Source organism: Myotis daubentonii, chromosome 10, assembly GCF_963259705.1.
Source record: "Myotis daubentonii chromosome 10, mMyoDau2.1, whole genome shotgun sequence".
Lineage (NCBI taxonomy): Eukaryota > Metazoa > Chordata > Mammalia > Chiroptera > Vespertilionidae > Myotis > Myotis daubentonii.
Window position 1 is genome coordinate 31,444,349 of NC_081849.1, and position 15,423 is coordinate 31,459,771.

A 15,423-nucleotide genomic window follows, 5' to 3' on the forward strand; every position below is an offset into this window, starting at 1 on the left:
ACAGCATACTGTTCTTAATATGTTTGCTCCCCTTAGCGCTGTGTGTTTTAACCAAGGTCACCTCTCCAAGAAAGGTTGTTTCCCCAGGTAGGGATTTTTCCCTGAAGTCAGGGAGGGGATAAAACTCCTTAACTAAGTGCCAGGCGGGTAGTTAATCACTTTAACTACAAACAATCACGCTTAAACTACATAATCTTTACTCCCTGGAATGGAGATAAGAAACGCCCTAACCTTTGCAATAGCAATTGACAGGATTAAAATCAACTGGTATATAGAGTAGACTGGTGTCTGCGGCCAGGAAGAGAGCGCAATGTCTATCGAAATCGAGTCCTCGGATGTGATCCGTCTTATCATGCAGTACCTGAAGGAGAACAGTTTACACCGGGCACTAGCCACCTTACAGGAAGAGACTACGGTGTCTCTGAATACCGTGGACAGCATTGAGAGTTTCGTGGCTGACATTAATAGTGGCCACTGGGACACAGTTTTACAGGCTATACAGTCTCTGAAATTGCCAGACAAAACCCTCATTGACCTCTATGAACAGGTTGTTCTGGAATTGATAGAACTCCGTGAATTGGGGGCTGCCAGGTCCCTTCTGCGACAAACGGACCCTATGATCATGTTAAAACAAACGCAGCCAGAGCGGTATATTCATCTGGAGAACCTCTTGGCCAGGTCTTATTTTGATCCTCGTGAGGCATACCCAGATGGAAGTAGCAAAGAGAAGAGAAGAGCAGCAATTGCTCAGGCCTTAGCTGGGGAAGTCAGTGTGGTGCCTCCATCTCGTCTCATGGCATTGCTGGGGCAGGCGCTGAAGTGGCAGCAGCACCAGGGGTTGCTTCCTCCTGGCATGACCATAGATTTGTTCTGAGGCAAAGCAGCTGTCAAAGATGTGGAAGAAGAAAAGTTTCCTACACAGCTGAGCAGGCATATTAAGTTTGGTCAGAAGTCACATGTGGAGTGTGCTCGATTTTCTCCAGATGGTCAGTATTTGGTCACTGGGTCTGTTGATGGATTCATTGAAGTATGGAACTTCACAACTGGAAAAATCAGGAAGGATCTTAAGTACCAGGCCCAGGATAACTTTATGATGATGGATGATGCTGTTCTCTGCATGTGTTTCAGCAGAGATACGGAAATGTTAGCAACTGGGGCTCAAGATGGAAAAATCAAGGTTTGGAAAATTCAGAGTGGACAGTGTTTAAGGAGATTTGAAAGGGCACACAGCAAAGGTGTCACCTGTCTAAGCTTTTCTAAGGATAGCAGTCAGATCCTCAGCGCCTCTTTTGACCAGACAAGTAGAATTCATGGTTTAAAATCTGGGAAGACCCTGAAGGAATTTCGTGGCCATTCTTCCTTTGTTAATGAAGCAACATTTACACAAGATGGACATTATATTATTAGTGCATCCTCTGATGGCACTGTAAAGATATGGAATATGAAGACCACAGAATGTTCAAATACCTTTAAATCCCTGGGCAGCACTGCAGGGACAGACATCACTGTCAACAGTGTGATCCTGCTTCCTAAGAACCCAGAGCACTTTGTGGTGTGCAACAGATCAAACACAGTGGTCATCATGAACATGCAAGGGCAGATTGTCAGAAGCTTCAGCTCTGGTAAGAGAGAAGGTGGTGACTTTGTTTGCTGCGCCCTCTCTCCCCGTGGTGAATGGATTTACTGTGTGGGAGAGGACTCTGTGCTCTACTGTTTTAGCAGTCACTGGCAAACTGGAGAGAACTCTGACAGTTCATGAAAAGGATGTGATTGGTATTGCACATCACCCCCATCAGAACCTGATTGCTACCTACAGTGAAGATGGACTCTGAAAACTCTGGAAACCCTAATTAGACTTTTTTCTTTAAACTAGCCTGAGAGCATGTCCTTAAATGAAGACATATTCCTGTGTTGCTTTTTTTTTTTTTTTTTTTGCCAGTTTCTCTGACTAACTTGTCTGAATTAGGCACAAGAATAATTTTGTGAAAGTTCATGTTTAAGTTAGCAGTTACCCTTTTTATACATTTTTAAGGTATTCATTTATCTTTCTAATTAATGTTTTCAATTATCTTTTACCTGGAGAGTGAAATAATTGATAGTTCTAAAAAAAAATTATAATCCTTTGATTATTGCAATCCTGATTAAAATGTGCCTCCTTGCCAAACCGGTTTGGCTCAGTGGATAGAGCGTCGGCCTGCGGACTGAATGGTCCCAGGTTCGATTCCGGTCAAGGGCACGTGCCTCGGTTGCGGGCACATCCCCAGTGGGGGGTGTGCAGGAGGCGGCTGGTCGATGTTTCTAGCTCTCTATCCCTCTCCCTTCCTCTCTGTAAAAAATCAATAAAATATATGTAAAAAAATAAATAAATAAATAAATAAAATAAAATGTGCCTCCTTGCAGTAAACTTGTAAAATAGGAACTATCCCATATTCAGTAGCTAGTCCTTTTTTAGAAGGTAATAAACTTTGCTGAAACCGGTTTGGCTCAGTGGATAGAGCATCGGCCTGTGGACTGAAAGGTCCTGGGTTCGATTCCGGTCAAGGGCATGTACCTGGGTTTCGGACACATCCCCAGTAGGAGATGTGCAGGAGGCGGCTGATCGATGTTTCTCTCTCATCGATGTTTCTAACTCTCTATCTCTCTCCCTTCCTCTCTGTAAAAAATCAATAAAATATATTAAAAAAAAATCAACTGGTATAAATACGAATGTAACAAGACAGTAAGAACCAGAACTTCGCTGGAGATCGAGACCAGAACTTGGCTGAAGAACCTAGAGACAGAACCTAGAGAAAGAACCTGGCTACAGAACCTGGATAGAACATGGCAAGAGAACCAGACTAGAACCTGGTGACTGAACCTGGCTGGAGAACCTGGACAGAACCTAGAGACAGAACCTAGCAAGAGAACATGGACACATGCTGGGGTCCAGCCCCAGCGGGTCCAGGGGTCCCCAAAGGTGTGGACGGAGTCGGCGAAGAAGGAATGACACGGAGACAGCGTTCAGTTGATCAGCAGCCTAGCCAGGATCTCTAGCCAAGTTCTGGTCTGGATCTCCAGAGAGGTTCTGCTTAGGATCTCCAGCGAGGTTCTGTAGCCATGTTCCCTCGCTAGGTTCTCCAGCCAGGTTCTGTCCAGGCTCTCCAGTCAGGTTCAGTGTCCAGGTTCCAGTCAGGTTCTCCTGTCAATCTCTGTAGTCAGGTTCAGTCCAGGATCCCTTGCCATGTTCTCTCCAGCGAAGCTCCTCCATCTCCTGGTTCCGTGTAGGTACTGTCTTCTGAGTTCTGTTCTAAGTTCTGTGTCTTGCTGTCTTGTTACAACTGTATTTATACCAGTTGATTCAATCCTATCAATCTCTATTACAAAGGTTAGGGCGTTTCTTATCTCCATTCCAGGGAGAAAAGATTATGTAACCGGCTCCCGGCAGACACAGAACCTGGCTGGAGATCCTAACCAGAACTTTGCCGGAGATACTGACCAGAACTTGGCTAGAGATCCTGGCTAGGCTGCTGATCAACTGAACGCTGTCTCCGTGTCCTTCCTTCTTCGCCGACTCCGTCCACACCTTTGGGGACCCCTGGACCTGCTGGGGTCGGACCCCGGCAACCCAGACTGGCCAGGCACCCCAGTGGGGACCCCCACCCTGAAGGGTGTGTGACCAGCTGCAAACAGCCATCATCCCCTCACCCAGGCTGGCCAGGCACCCCAATGGGGACCCCCACCCTGATCCAGGACACCCTTCAGGGCAAACCAGCCAGCCCCACCCATGCACCAGGCCTCTATCCTATATAGTAAAAGGGTAATATGCCTCTCAGCACCGGGATCAGCGGAGCCGCGAGGCCTCCCGGCACCCGGATCAGCATGACAGGGGGCAGCGCCCAAACACCCTGATCGGCCCTGCTGTGTGTGTGACAGGGTGCGGCACCCCAACCCCCGCCCCCCCAGGCCCTGCTCTGTGTGTGACGGGGTAGAGCCATAACCTCCCCATCGGCCCTGCCCTGAGTGTGAGAGTGGCGGCGCCCCAACCCCCTGATTGGCCCTGCTCTGTGGGTGATAGAGGGTGGCGCCCCAACCCCCTGATTGGCCCTGCTCTGTTGGTGATAGAGGGTGGCGCCCCAACCCACTGATACGCCCTGCTCTGTGTGTGACAGGGGATGGTGCCCCAACTCCCCTATCGGACCTATTCTGTGAGTGACAGGGGGGAGCTCCTCAACCCCCTGATGGGCCCTGCTCTGTGCGTGACAGGGGGTCGTGCCCCAACCTCCCCATGGACCCTGCCTTGGGTGTGACAGGGGGTGGTGCCCCAACCCCCCAATCGGCCCTGCTCTGAGCCCAACCAGGGGCTGCACCTAGGGATTGGGCCTGCCCTCTGCCACCTGGGAGCAGGCCTAAGCCAGCAGGTGGTTATCTTCCGAGGGGTCCCAGACTGCTAGAGGGCACAAGCCGGGCTGAGGGACCCCCCCTTCCCCCCGAGTGCACAAATTTTTGTGCACCGGGCCTCTAGTCATTACATAAAAGGGTGCGGTCCTTTTTTTTTTTTTTTTTTTTTTTTTTAGTTTTATTCATTTCAAACGGGCTGCCCACAGCTGCTTTAGACAGAAAGGTGACAAAAATGCGACTCTCATGTAGAATCAGAAGAGGAGCAAAGGGAAAGAGGATTCTGGAGGTAAAACAGAGTGCCAAGGGAAAATGACAGCATTTCAGAGCTGGGAGGGACCTCTGGATCCATCTATTCCAGTGATGGCGAACCTATGACACGTGTGTCAGAGGTGACACGTGAACTCATTTTTTTGGTTGATTTCTCTTTGTTAAATGGCATTTAAATATATAAAATAAATATCAAAAATATGTCTTTGTTTTACTATGGTTGCAAATACCAAAACATTTCTCTATGTGACACGGCACCAGAGTTAAGTTAGGGTTTTTCAAAATGCTGACACCCCGAGCTCAAAAGGTTCGCCATCCCTGATATTCCATCATCATCTTCAGGGAACGTAATAGGAGAGCAAAAAAGAGAGAAACTACTTGGAATTCGTCTGTGACGTCACATGACTCAGAGCATCGCCAATGGGTGACATTGTTCTTATCCGGTTAATGGAATTAACAGGATTTCCTTCAGGATGTGGAGGGCGAGCCCTGAAATTTACTTCCTACTTCAAGGCTGAAAACGGACAGTAATCGTCACGCATTTAATGTGTAATCTAATTAGTTTATCTGGGAGTGCCTGCAAGGCGTGCCCAATCCAGGATTCTCCCCCACCCTCAAGTGGATCCTTCAGCACCCACTTCGGGAGTATGCCCCCTAAAACACCACCAAGCCGTCTTAAGCACTTTGCGATTAATAAACACTTTAGTCCTTATGAGAGACCCCGAGCTGCTTGTTCCATTTCCCAACTACACAACGTTTCTGAGCATTTTCGACCCTGCCACACACAATCCCCCTCCCCCCTCGGCCAAGTCGGTCCCGGGAAGGGCGGCCTGTGGGAGTCAGTGTTGCGCTCAGCGGAGGGAAGCCGCCGGGCGAGTCCGGCTGGAGTTAGCCATTTCCTTTCTTCCCTCGACAACCTAGGGCTGCGGGAGAGCTGGGCGGGCAGGTACGTCGGCGGGTCCTCGCGTCCCTCTACCCTTTCCCCGAATCCGCCTGGAATAACCACCTGACAGCCCAACTCCAGAGCCGAGAGCGGGTGGCACGCGCCTGAGGAGAACCAGCGCCATGACGAGGTCGGTCCCCAGCACATCCAGACGCTCGCCCTCGGCTAGCGCCTCGGGTTTCCGAATGCTAATAGGAAGCTTCTCTGGAACACCACTCCCCCAAACCCCTCCCTTTTAGAAAAGGCGCAGACAGCGTCTCCGTTTCCAAGGAAACCGGCCTCGACCTACGTCACTTCCGCTGACCTGTCTGGGCTCCCAGACTGTTGGGAGGAAAACTGAGCCCCGGCCACGAAGGTGGACGGGAGCGTCTCCCGACTGCGCATGCGCCCGCTCGCGGCCTGCTTCTATTTATGTGGGGGATCCAACATGGCGGCTGCGGCGACCCTGGCGATGGCGGTGGAGCCCGTCAGGACATAGTGGCGGGGAAGCGGGCACGGTCCGCACTCACGGTGGCGTCGGCGGAAACCGCGGAGGGCGGTGGAGGGAAGAAAAGCGACGGAGAGCAAGAGGAAGGGCGGACAAGCAAACAACTCGGCGTAGACCGGAGCGCCGGCGCGAGCGAGGGCAGAGGGCCAGAACAGTAGGGATGGCGGAGCCACGCAGAGTAGCGTTTATTAGCCTGTCACCGGTGAGGCGGCGCGAGGCCGAGTTCGCGGGGGCCGAGCGCGAGCCCGAGTACCCTCGCGAGCCCCCCCGGCTGGAGCCGCAGCCGCCGCCGCACCGCGAGCCGGTCCGGGCGGAGCAGCCGGTCCCGCGGGAGGCTGCCCCTCGGTCGGACGCGCAGCCCCCGCCGCGGGAGAAGCCGCTCCCCCAGCGCGAGGGCAGCCGCCCCGAGCCGCCCATGGCGCTGCAGCGCGAGCCCCCGCGGCCCGAGCCGCCGCCGCCGCCGCTCCCGCAGCTTCCCTTGCAGCCTCCCCCGCCGCGGGAGGCGGCTTCCCGGCCGGAGCCGCCGCCGAGGCCGCCGAGGGAGACGGTGCGCCTGGAGCTGGTGCTCAAGGACCCGACCGACGAGAGCTGCGTGGAGTTCAGTTACCCGGAGCTGCTCCTGTGCGGAGAACAACGGGTACAGAAGCTTCCTCCCTCCTCCCCGAGACCCCGGCAGCCTCGGGACCCGTCCGCCTGCCCCAGCGGTTTGCACTTCCGGACGCCCACTCTGCGCGGCTCGGGTGGCCCTGGAGGGCGGGCTGGTGCAGGGGGCAGGGGCTGAGCGGGTGGGCCAGTGGTTGGCGCTAGTTTTCCTCTGCTTCTCGGGGTGAGCCGCGGGGGGCCCCCCCCACCCCCGGCTCCACCGACCCCCATCGTGAGCCGAAGGCCGCCCCGAGCCGGTTTTCCTCCGCACCTTTCGAAACAGCCGGTTTTCCTCCTTTCTTCTTGCTTCCCACACAAATTCGGAGGGCCCTGCAAGTCGTGTGGGTGGGTTTTCCGTGTGGGGCTCCAGCTGTCCTTTCCGGTAGAAAGGAAGCGAGAGCCTTGGGGGACACGCCCCTCCTCCCAGTCGGGCCAGGGGATCGTGTCCCCTCGCGTGTCAGCCCCGTCTCCATCCCCGTGTGTTGTGCTCGGCGCTGAGGCGCGCTGGGGAGCGTGCAGGGTTTTTCTGAATGGAAGGGGATTTAAAAATGATCTAGACATTTTCAGACTAAGAATTCCACTTTAAAAATGGAGGGGAAGTGTTAGTTACCTGGCTACTTGCTTTTCTCTCCTGTGTGAGTGTTGGTAAGCCTTTCTCTGTTTGTTTTCTCCGGGGTTTCGTTTTGTAATTGAATGGGAAGGTGACTCTCCTGTTTCCTTTGGCACCAACTACCACTTTCTTATTTGAAAGCGTATCATTAGTTCATAAGTTTGAGTTGGAGGGGATTGCACTCGGCCATTGTAATTTTTGGAGAATGATGAAAAGCATGTTAGCTTTGAGTTTTTAAAAACTTGATAATGTTTAGCTGTGCCTTTGACGGAACTGGTAAACAATGGAGATAGAAGAGAGGTTTGTTGATAATTGTAATTTTTGTCATGCGTTTGTGATTTTCAGAAGTAAACTAAAAAGGGAAATGATAGAGTAACAGTAATAAGAGAATAGTCTCCTCTTGTTTAGAAGTTATGTTCTTTATTAGGTTTTGCTTTAGCACAGGTCCAGGGGACTCCAGAAATCACTTGTTTTGTTTTTATCCTCAGCTATCTTTTTTATTTTTTAAAAAATATATATTTTATTGATTTTTTACAGAGAGGAAGGAACGTTGATGAGAGAGAAACATGGATCAGTTGCCTCCTGCACACACCCCCTACTGGGGATGTGCCAACAACCAAGGTACATGCCCTTGACCGGAATTGGACCTGGGACCCTTCAGTCCGCAGTCCGATGCTCTATCCACTGAGCCAAACTGGTCAGGGCTCAGCTATCTTTTTTAAAAATATAATTTTAAATTGATTTTAGAGAAGAAGTGAGAGGGAGAGAGAGAGAGAAACATCAATGATGTGAGAGAATCATTGATCGGCTGCCTCTTGCACACTGGGGATCGAGCCAGCAACCTGGGCATGTGCCCTGACTGGGAATCAAACGGTGATCTCCAGGTTCACTGGTCCACACTCATCTATTGAGCCATGCGAGCTGGGCAATCCTCAACTATCTTTATAGTTGAAATGAATGACTTCTTAGTTTAAAAAATAATCATTTTAAACAGTGTCACTAGATTTTCTTTATTTTATGACCAACTAATCTTTTGATCATTATTTACAAATGCTGTTTGGTCAAATCATTACTAAATGTTTTCAACCAAAATGAATTAAGGGCAGAGATAATTTTGGTTACTTCCTCATAACATTTTGCCTATTAAGCTCATTTTAGTGCCCCTGTTACTTACAAATATTAGGTCACTTTTTCCCCCAAAATATTTTTGAAAATGTTGGATTGCTGTATTTTTCAAATAAATTGTATTTCATCTTCTAATTTAAGTAGGTTGCAGTTTTACTTCTTAATCTGTTATAAATTGCAGATGAAAAGCATCCTTTTTGAGTGAAAATACATCTAACATTTACTTACTTCTTACAGTGTGCTAGGTACAGTTGTAAGTATGGTGCATGGTTTATCTAGTTTTGTGCAGCAGAACTTCATGAGGTAGGAACCATTATCTCCATTTTACAAAGGAGGACGTTAATGCATCTTTGCAGCAAAGATTTGTCAGATTTTCCTATGATTGCTTCCAATGAACATATTCATTACATAATTATAGAAAATACTTTTCTAAAATAAAGTTGTCGTAGACCCATGAAAGGAAATCCTAGGAAGAGAGACCATTAAAAAGCAAAGTGTGGACATTATAATTGGTCTGGAAAGTGATAATTCCCAAATTTGGTTTTTCTTACCTTTAGGGGGAATCCAGTTATTTTTAGGGATGTTGTAATATTTTCTAAATAGTTTTAATTTTGAGTTATTGTCATTGAACAGCATACCATATAGCAGAGTAAGAGTGGAAAGGGGAGGAAGAGAGATCTTATAAAAGTTAAAAGAAAAAGATTCTAAAATTTTGAAATAGCCATCTATCATTGAATAAGAAAATTTTAGCTTTAGATCCTTAAGTTGGTAGGTATAGGTATAAAGAATGTGTTACCTGTGAATACCATCTACATTGAGGTGTACTTAAATCATCCCCCTTCATAAATACAAAATGAACAATAAAACCCAAATTAACTGAATGCAGTATAGAATTTTTTTCTATACTCTATATTTTTTATTAATGAGGAAAAGTGAAATTTAAATGAGCAAATGTTGGCAAAATATGAAAATCAAAATATCCTTCCAGGTTGTCAGGACACAGGTTAGCTAAACCCCTTAACCTTTGTTACTTCTGTAGAGTATTGAGTCCTCATTAAGTGGTTCAGGATGATGACTGAGGCATTGCAATCATCTCTTTCCTGAAAGATTAATTTGTTCACCATTTCTGGCTAAAGGGAAATAGTACAATTTAGGAATACATTTTGGCAGTAATTGCTACAAAAGAAAAAAAATTTGGACTCCTAGTAAACCAAAAAAACCAAACATGAATTTGTTTTGGCTTTTTTTTTGTTTGTTTTTTGTTTTAATTTTATTGATTCTAGAGAGGGAGAGAGAAATAGAAATACCAGTGATGAGAGAGAATAATGGATTGGCTACCTCCTACACTCCCCCCACTGGGGATTAAGCTCACAATCAAGCCTGCAACCCTGGCATGTGACCTTCTGGTTCATAGTTCTATGCTCAGTCATTGAGCCACATGGCCGGGCTTGTTTTGGCTTTTTGTATATCCAGAATGATTCATTGAATATTTTCTATACTAATAAGAGGGTAATATGCTAATTAGACCAGACATCTTCTGGACATCCATCCAGACATCCTTCCGGACAAAGTCACAGGGGCAGGGGCCTGGGCTGAGGCAGAGGCGGTTAGGGGCTATAAGGCTGGCAGGGGAGAGCAGTTAGGGGCGATAAGGCTGGCAGGCAGAGGAGGTTAGGGGCGATCAGGCCGGCAGGGGAGCAGTTAGGTGGGCAATCAAGCCAGCAGGGGAGCAGTTAGGAGCCAGTGGTCCCGGATTGCAAGAGGGATGTCCGACTGCCGTTTTAGACCCGATCCCTGCAGTCAGACATCCCCCAAGGGGGTCCCCCCCCCCCGCACAAATTTCATGCACTGGGCCTCTAGTTTACTATAAAAGGAAAAATAAAGATAATCATGTTAACGTGATTATACGGTTATAGAATTCTAGAGTATTCCATTGCCTTTTGAAAAAAATGTATTTTTTTTAATTCAGAATTTTTTTTCAATTGATTTTAGAGATAGAGGAAGTCAGAGAGAGAGAAACATTAATGATAGAGAGAAACATCGATTGGCTGCCTCCTGCATACTCCTTACTGGGGATCAAACCTGAAACTTGGCATGTGCCCTGACCAGAAATTGAATTGGTGACCTCTCTGTGCATGGGAAGGTGCTCAATCAAGCTAGCCCAATGGTCGGCAAACTCATTAGTCAACAGAGCCAAATATCAACAGTACAACGATTGAAATTTCTTTTGAGAGCCAAATTTTTTAAACTTAAACTATATAGGTAGGTACATTGTTATTAACTTTTTTTTTTAAAATATATTTTATTGATTTCAGAGAGGAAGGGAGAAGGAGGGAGAAATAGAAACATCAGTATGAGAGAGGATCATTGATTAGCTGCCTTCTGCATGCCCCCCACTGGGGATCGAGCCCACAACCCAGGCACGCGCCCTTGGCCGGAATCAAACCTGGGACCCTTCAGTCTGCAGGCTGACGCTCTATCCATTGAGCCAATCCAGCCAGGGCAATTGTTATTAACTTAATTAGGGTACTCCTAAGGCTTAGGAAGAGCCACACTCAAGGGGCCAAAGAGCCGCATGTGGCTCGCAAGCCATAGTTTGCCGACCACAGAGCTAGCCACATAGTCCAGGGCCCACTGCTTTTTATATTGCATATTTTGGTTAACATATATGAAAGATCTCCTGAAAATGGTTTTGAGTTAAGGTCAAAGAACAAAATTACTGTCTCAGTTTTGCCTGGTGGCAGTTGGTAATTTCGATATTTACTAATTTTCAGATCTTTTTCACCTGAAAAATCATACAACTTACTTAGAGCCTTGATTATAGGTAGGGAGTTATTTCTTAACTGTGAAAGAAAAGTGAGTAAGTTTTGTAAAGTTATATTTGTAGATTGTCGAGTAAATATGAGATTTACTTTTGATGCCTATATAAAGTCTACATAAGATATTTTAGAATGTCATATAAGGTGTTCTTATTTAAAAAAAAAAAGTGTTTGTTTGCACATGTAAAACTAGTCAGACCAGTAGTAAGACCTAATATTTGGACTTCACAGTGACATGAACAGTTTATAATGGCAAGGCATGGTGGTTGCTCACTGTCCTTAATGTCCTTAACTTTAGTCTCAATGTAAGGTCATACCCTGAACATGCCTAGTATTTCTTATTTTATTATTAGTCTATTTCCTTTCGGACCATGTTTATATTTTCCATTGGTAACTCTTATAAAGGATTCTGTAGTTTATTAGTTATAATAATTTTAAAAATTGATTCTAAAATTATTTCCTTTAAACTTTAATGATTATCCCTTTATTCTAAAAAATGTCCTAAGTATGATGAGTTGTTTTGGATTCATCTTGTCCATTTTTACTGTCATATTTTTTAGACTGATTATATCTCAGCCTTTGTATCCAGAATGAAGTGTCTCAATTTCACAGTGTGCACATATTTGTCCTTTGTGCATTTTTTTGCTTGCCCTTCAGGGTTAACCAAATCTCTATCCAGTATTTCAAATTTTCACGTACTTTCATTATTAATTACTTGAGATGCTACTTCAATAAAAACATGTAGCCTCCCTTTTTTTAAAAAAATTAACTTTCTAGTCAATTGTTTTGTAGCTCTTTGTTTTGACTTTTTTGTATATTGAAAAGCCATATGTATGAAATGTTTCTGTTAAAATAGTAAACTTTAGTAAAAGATGTTATTTATTTTTTAGTTTGTTTTGTTTATTTATACTTTGGTAAAAATGGAAAATGTGGGATCCTAGCTGTGTGGGATTAATACATGTTATAATAAACTTTCACTCTCCCTTGCTAGAAGTGAACTGTAATGTTTTCTATTTGCAGTTTTTGCACTTTCCTAGCTTTGTTTAAAAGTGAAATGTATTCCCTGATTGGATATCCGTTGACAGGATGTAGGCGATGTGGAGGTTGATGCTGGGCCTCAGCAGAAAGCCAAAGCAGCTATAGATAACCTAGTGATAACACAGGGCAGATGTTTAAATGCTGACTCTAAATTAATAACCCAGAGATTCCTTTAGAAGCATTTCTTGACCAAAGCAGTTAATCTTTGTTGGGACGATCTCAAACTATAGTTATAAGTGGGTGTTTTTTTTGTTTTTGTTTTTTTTAAAATATATTTTATTGATTTTTTACAGAGAGGAAGGGAGAGGGATAGAGAGTTAGAAACATCGATGAGAGAGAAACATCGATCAGCTGCCCCCTGCACACCCCCTACTGGGGATGTGCCCGCAACCAAGGTACATGCCCTTGACTGGAATCGAACCTGGGATCCTTCAGTACACAGGCCGACGCTCTATCCATTGAGCCAAACCGGTCAGGGCAGGGTTTTTATTTTTACCTAATTTTCTTAGAGTTCTTTTGCCTTCTTTTGAATGGGGTGACCATACAGTCATTTTACAGAAGCGACAGTTTGCATTGTTAAGTTCTTATCCACCAAAAAAAATTTACAATGTATAAAAATCAGTTAAAACTGTAAATATTTTTTATTACAAACCAACATTTCTTTCTAGTTTTTTTTAATGCTTTTAACTTATTATTTGTTAATATTTGGAAAAAATGATTCTCATTATTAAATGTAAGGATATATTCAACTCTGATTGAATTAATACTAATACTTCTATTTCTTTTCCCACTCACATTGAATCAGAAGAAGCCCATTCACACAGAAGACCCATTTAATGATGAGCATAAAGAGAGGCAAGAAGTGGAAATGTTGGCTAAGAAGTTTGAAATGAAATATGTGAGTATAATAAAGTGTTTCACCTAGGTAATTTTATCCTATTGGCCTATTTTCTTTCTGTGATCGGTTGAGAGAGCATATAATATCCATTGGCCACCTTATCTTGTTCTCATAAATTGAATCAAAATAAATGGTTATAGATAGTCAAATAAACATTCTAATAGGCTTGTGATGGCTATAATAATAGCCATCATTATTTTATTCCTTCTAGAGTCAGGCAGTTTGCTTAACATATATTAATTCCAATCCTTATAACAAAACTACAAGGTAAGTGGTATTGACCGCATTTTATAGATGGAGGAACTGAGGCTCTGAGCTCAAGGTTAAGGAACTGATCTAAGGTCACCCGGTGGCAAGAACTGGGCTGCATATCAAGATCTGTCTAGCTTGAATCCTTTGCCCTTTCCACTGCCATTGAGAATGCTCCTTTAATGTCCTTGGTGTAGTAGTTCTCAACCCTTCCTGCCTCTTCAGGGGTTAAGAGAATAAATGTGTGTACTTCTAGGCCCCTAAGATCAGAATTAGAAGCAGCATGACATTTTTTTGAAAGTGTTTTGTTTACCTTAAAACTTTATGTACTTCTAATATTCTGTGCCACAATAGGTTGTTTCCTTTTTGTAGCAAAGCTTTTCTTTTTATTGCAGTTATTAGTGAAAGTTACACTTCAAACTGAAGCTAAGCAACATTAAAACCATAAGTTTTTGTAAAATCAAGGATTAAAAACAAATATAAGTCTGGCCAGTGTGACTCAGTGGTCAACCCATGTAACAGGAGGTCCTGGTTTGATTCCCCGTCAGGGCACATGCCTAATACCCCATAGGGGATGTGCAAGAGGCAGCCATTCGATGTTGATGTTTCTCTCTCATCAAAGTTTCCTATCTCTCTCTCCCTTTCCCTTCCTCTTTCTCTCAAAAACTCAGTGAAAACATACTTAATCAAACAAACAAATACAACATACAAAGAGAGGTTTTTCTCTCTTTTTTTAAAAGTTGCATGGTATTCCATTGTATGGACATACCACAATTTATTTAACCAATCCCAAATGATTTAGTTTTCCAAAAACCTGCTCTTGTAAATGGTGGTATAGTAAATTATTAGTAGCATGGCATTAAGTCTTGCTGGGGAGTCCTTGGATAGTACTTGACAGAGAAAAATAAGTGTTCTGAAATTAGTTGATGTGTAAAATTAAGTTTCCACTGATTGGTGTATATCCAGGCATTGTCATTGTGCAGGGATAAAATGTTGCTCTTGTTCTAATCCAAATTAAGGGGCTGTATTTCTTTTCTAGATTTTTATTTTACCTACTTACTCTGATTTTCATTCCCCACCCCCAGAGGAAGTGAGAGGGAGAGAGAGAAAAACATCCTATCTAATAATAGACAAACATGGTAATTGACCATACCTTCGCTACACCTCCCATTGGCTAATCAGCACGATATGCAAATTAACTGCCAACAAATATGGCGGCTAATTTGCATACTGCAGGCAGGGTGAGCCAGTGCGAGCTGCCATCCAGGCCCCCGTGTGCCGCCTAAGCCCCGCCGCCAGCTGGGACCCCCGTGTGCAGCCCTGGGCAGTGTGGCTTGACGGTGCCAACACGCCACCTATGCCCTGCCCCCAGCTGGGACCTCTGTGTGTGGCCCTGGGCGGCAGGACCCTGCGGCCGTGATCGTGATCGGAAAGCCGGGCTGCAGGCAAGGCAGCACCGCGGGACTCAGGAGCCGCCTTGCCTGCAGCCCGTGATTGTGATTGGAAAGCCGGGCCGCAGGCAAGGCAGCACCCCGGGACCCAGGAGCCACCTTGCCTGCGGCCCGTGATTGTGATTGGAAAGCTGGGCTGCAGGCAAGGTGGCCCCCTGGAACCCAGGAGCCCGTCGGCGAGGTCTGCAGGCGAAGCAGTGATCAAGCTATGAGGGGAAGAGTAGGGGGCTCAAGGAGTTACAGGAGCAGCTCTGGCCGGAGACTGAAGACTCCCGCTGGAGCGAGGAGCAAAGACTGAAGGCTCCAGCCGCAGTGAAAACTGTGTCCAGAGCGAAGATGGAAGGCCGTGGCCAGAGTGAAGGTCTGGGTCCTGGGTGCCAGAGGAAAGCTGGTGCTGGCAGGCAGGGGAAAGAAGGCCTATTGCACGAATCGTCATGCAACGGGCCTCTAGTCAATGATAAGAGAGAATCATTGATTGGCTGCCTCCTGCAGGCTCCCTACTGGGGATCGAGCCCGT

At 45.8% G+C, this 15,423-nt stretch overlaps 2 protein-coding genes across 9 annotated transcripts in view; both read left to right on the forward strand.

Moving 5' to 3' along the window:
• Positions 1–279: 279 nt before the first annotated feature.
• On the forward strand, positions 280–2,450 carry LOC132242816 (WD40 repeat-containing protein SMU1-like). Its single transcript, XM_059711924.1, is given in 3 exon segments — positions 280–1,719; positions 1,721–2,177; positions 2,417–2,450. Coding segments are annotated over 2 exon segments (1,539 nt in total). The 5' UTR covers positions 280–310; the 3' UTR covers positions 1,851–2,177; positions 2,417–2,450.
• A 3,784-nt stretch (positions 2,451–6,234) lies between these two features.
• UBN2 (ubinuclein 2) overlaps positions 6,235–15,423 on the forward strand; it is a 105,361-nt gene continuing 96,172 nt past the window's right edge. For 7 of the 8 annotated variants that reach the window (XR_009454711.1, XR_009454712.1, XR_009454713.1 and 4 more), the window contains exons 1-2: positions 6,235–6,711; positions 13,114–13,206. Coding sequence is in view for 2 of the 8 variants with exons in the window: in XM_059711926.1 (XP_059567909.1) it covers positions 6,235–6,711; positions 13,114–13,206 (570 nt within the window). In the remaining 6 variants the exon portion in view is untranslated. The remainder of the gene's footprint in view (positions 6,712–13,113; positions 13,207–15,423) is intronic. The other variant, XR_009454714.1, reaches the window with a different exon arrangement.